The sequence below is a fragment of the Diaphorina citri genome, unplaced genomic scaffold, assembly GCF_000475195.1.
Source record: "Diaphorina citri unplaced genomic scaffold, Diaci psyllid genome assembly version 1.1 scaffold8811, whole genome shotgun sequence".
Lineage (NCBI taxonomy): Eukaryota > Metazoa > Arthropoda > Insecta > Hemiptera > Psyllidae > Diaphorina > Diaphorina citri.
Genome location: NW_007386186.1, coordinates 1 through 2,732, shown reverse-complemented (window position 1 = coordinate 2,732; position 2,732 = coordinate 1). Strand labels below are relative to the sequence as shown.

Genomic DNA, 2,732 nt, shown 5'->3' with positions numbered 1-2,732 from the left:
TGCTTGCTCGTCTTCTCCACCGACACAATCATTGTGCCCGTTGCAAACCTGAGAATGAAATGTATAGGTTGAACGCACTAGTTCACAGTTTTGAAGTTGGCAGTAATGTAAGAACGTCTTTGATTTGACGGTTTTGAAGTTAGTACGCACGTAGAACGTCTTTGATTTTCAATTTTGCAACGTTTCAAGTGGTTAGTATCCGGGTGGGTGACCATCGGGGCTATCGCGTGCTGCTGGTTTTCCCCGACGCCACTCAGACTGGGTGAGGAAATAGATAGCTTGTGGCCGAGGGTAAAACCCACGTCACTTAAAACCTTTTAAGAGCCCGTTCCCACTTGTTCGAGAAAAAATCGTGTCGTGTGTAGTGGGAACACTCTCATTCAAATTATACTGTCTACAGGTCTACAGGACATTCGGAAAAAATCGGGTGAAACTCACGACAAGTAGGAACTGACTCTAACAATGTTATATAGTAACATTAAACCTCTATTTAAAAAAGAAAAAAATGGAATGTAATGGAATAAAGATTTGGTATGAGTAGTTTCATACATACCAGATGAAGTGCTATACATTGACCATTATGACATTGGAACTGTTTCTCATTGGAACACTTGGGCAGATCTTCACATGTTAAACCATTAGCATTGAGGATTTTACCAGCAGGACATGCGCATACCTGAGATATGAAACGAGGAGATTTAGTATTTAGTGGATTGGGGTAAGTTAATCAACAACGCTAACCCCATTTTCAGAAAGTTAAAATATTACCTAGGTATACCAACTTTAATTTCAGTGAAATTTAACTACCTTGCTTCATAAGTAGATCACCGAGAATTCATAAAACACTGGAAACAGAACATCATTACATTCATTACTCATTTCAGCAAAAGTTACCACCCCTAAACTGTTGGTGCACAAAGTTACCGACTCTTTGGTAACGTGCTTATTTCAGGGTTTCGTAATTTTGTTTATTCCTTCATTTTCCATCATTTTCCTTTCTTCCAACAAGCCCTCTATGACTTACATGTGTTTTGCCTGCCAATAGACAAATATCACTGCACCCTCCAAAGTCTGCACAAGGATTAGGCCCCATATGTGCATAACCTTTAGCCGCTGTCACCCGCATGAACTCCATCTCATTCCAATCTTCTATCTTAAAGCTCGCGGGAAAACTCTTGAATCCATCAAAGCTGTACTTGTTGCTCCATTTGAAACTAGGTTGATAGCTGGTCCAGAATAGATCGTTGCTGACAGTAGCCAAGCCCATGGGAGATGATACATTGGTGTATGAGAGACGGTCCAGACCTGATGGCAAATGAGATAATAATTATAACTCGCACTTCGTGCTCGGGGGCTTCGCGTGTTCGCTACGCGGGGTTGCGTATACGGTCGCGCTGCGCGCTCCCGGGGGCTTCGCGGGGTTGTGCATGGGGTCGCGCTTCGCGCTCCCTTGTTTACGGTCACGCTGCGCGCTCCCGGGGCTTCGCGGGGTTGTGCATAAGGTCGCGCTTCGCGCTCCCTTGTTTACGGTCACGCTGCGCGCTCCCGGGGCTTCGCGGGGTGTGAATGAGGTCGCGCTTCGCGCTCCCTTGGCTTCGCCCCTGAACACTAATATCGTCCCTGAGTCTTGTCTCGAAGAAATGAAAACTGAAAACTAAAAGCGAGAGCAAAATATTAAACGTAGGAAAAGTTTTGCTGGCCTCAAAGCGTGTTCCCCGTGTATTTCTTATGGGGGGACTAAAAAACGTCAATATCTCGGGAACGGTTTGGAATTTCGAGATTTTCCGATTTTTCCCAGTACCTACAAAAAACAAGGAATCCAATGGTGAAAACCGCATCTTCCTAGCACATCTAGAAGTGGGTTAGAATTAGTATGAGTCTAGTGAGCTTGGTTGGTAGCCGGTCTGCCTTGTAAGCGCTAGGTTGCGGGTTCGATTCTCACCCGGGGCGGAGTTTATCCTAAACAGATAAGGTTCGATCTGTTCTGGATAAAGTCCGCCCCAGGTGGGAATCCGAACAGCGATCTAGCGTTTACAAGGCAGACGTGCCACCGTCCAAACTAACTAGACACTAGACTGTGACTAACTAAAAAAAAATGGTCAGATTGAAACATAGTTAGTTCTCTTACCTCCAGAGCACGTCTTGACCGTGTTATTACAATGGAACTCATCAGATTTATCCTCACAATCAAACTCATTGTTACATCTGAGCGTTAGATCAATACATCGCTCCCCGTTCATACAGGGGAAGTGAAGTTCAGAACAATTCAGATGTGCTGAGGGCGTGCACGATGCTTGCTCGTCTTCTCCACCGACACAATCATTGTGCCCGTTGCAAACCTGAGAATGAAATGTATAGGTTGAACGCACCAGTTCACAGTTTTGAAGTTGGTAGTAATGTAAGAACGTCTTTGATTTGTCGGTTTTGAAGTTAGTACGCACGTAGAACGTCTTTGATTTTCAATTTTGCAACGTTTCAAGTGGTTAGTATCCGGGTGAGTGACCATCGGGGCTATCGCGTGCTGCTGGTTTTCCCAACCCCACTCAGACTGGGTGAGGAAGCAGATATCGTGGGGTTGTGCAAGGGGTCGCGCTTCGCGCTCCCTTGTTTACGGTCGCGCTGCGCGCTCCCGGGGGCTTCGCGGGGTTATGCAAAGGTCGCGCTTCGCGCTCCCTTGTTTACGGTCGCGCTGCGCGCTCCCGGGGCTTCGCGGGGTTATGCATAGGGTCGCG

At 46.3% G+C, this 2,732-nt stretch overlaps 1 protein-coding gene across 1 annotated transcript; it reads right to left on the bottom strand.

The window, feature by feature from the left end:
- Window positions 1–7: 7 nt before the first annotated feature.
- LOC103522484 (prolow-density lipoprotein receptor-related protein 1-like) lies at window positions 8–2,339 on the bottom strand (the record flags this gene model as incomplete). The annotated part of the gene is made up of 4 exons (XM_008487586.1): window positions 8–48; window positions 554–676; window positions 1,025–1,305; window positions 2,129–2,339. Coding segments are annotated over 4 exons (656 nt in total), but the record flags the coding sequence as incomplete, so codon positions are not given.
- Between the last annotated feature and the right edge of the window lie 393 nt (window positions 2,340–2,732).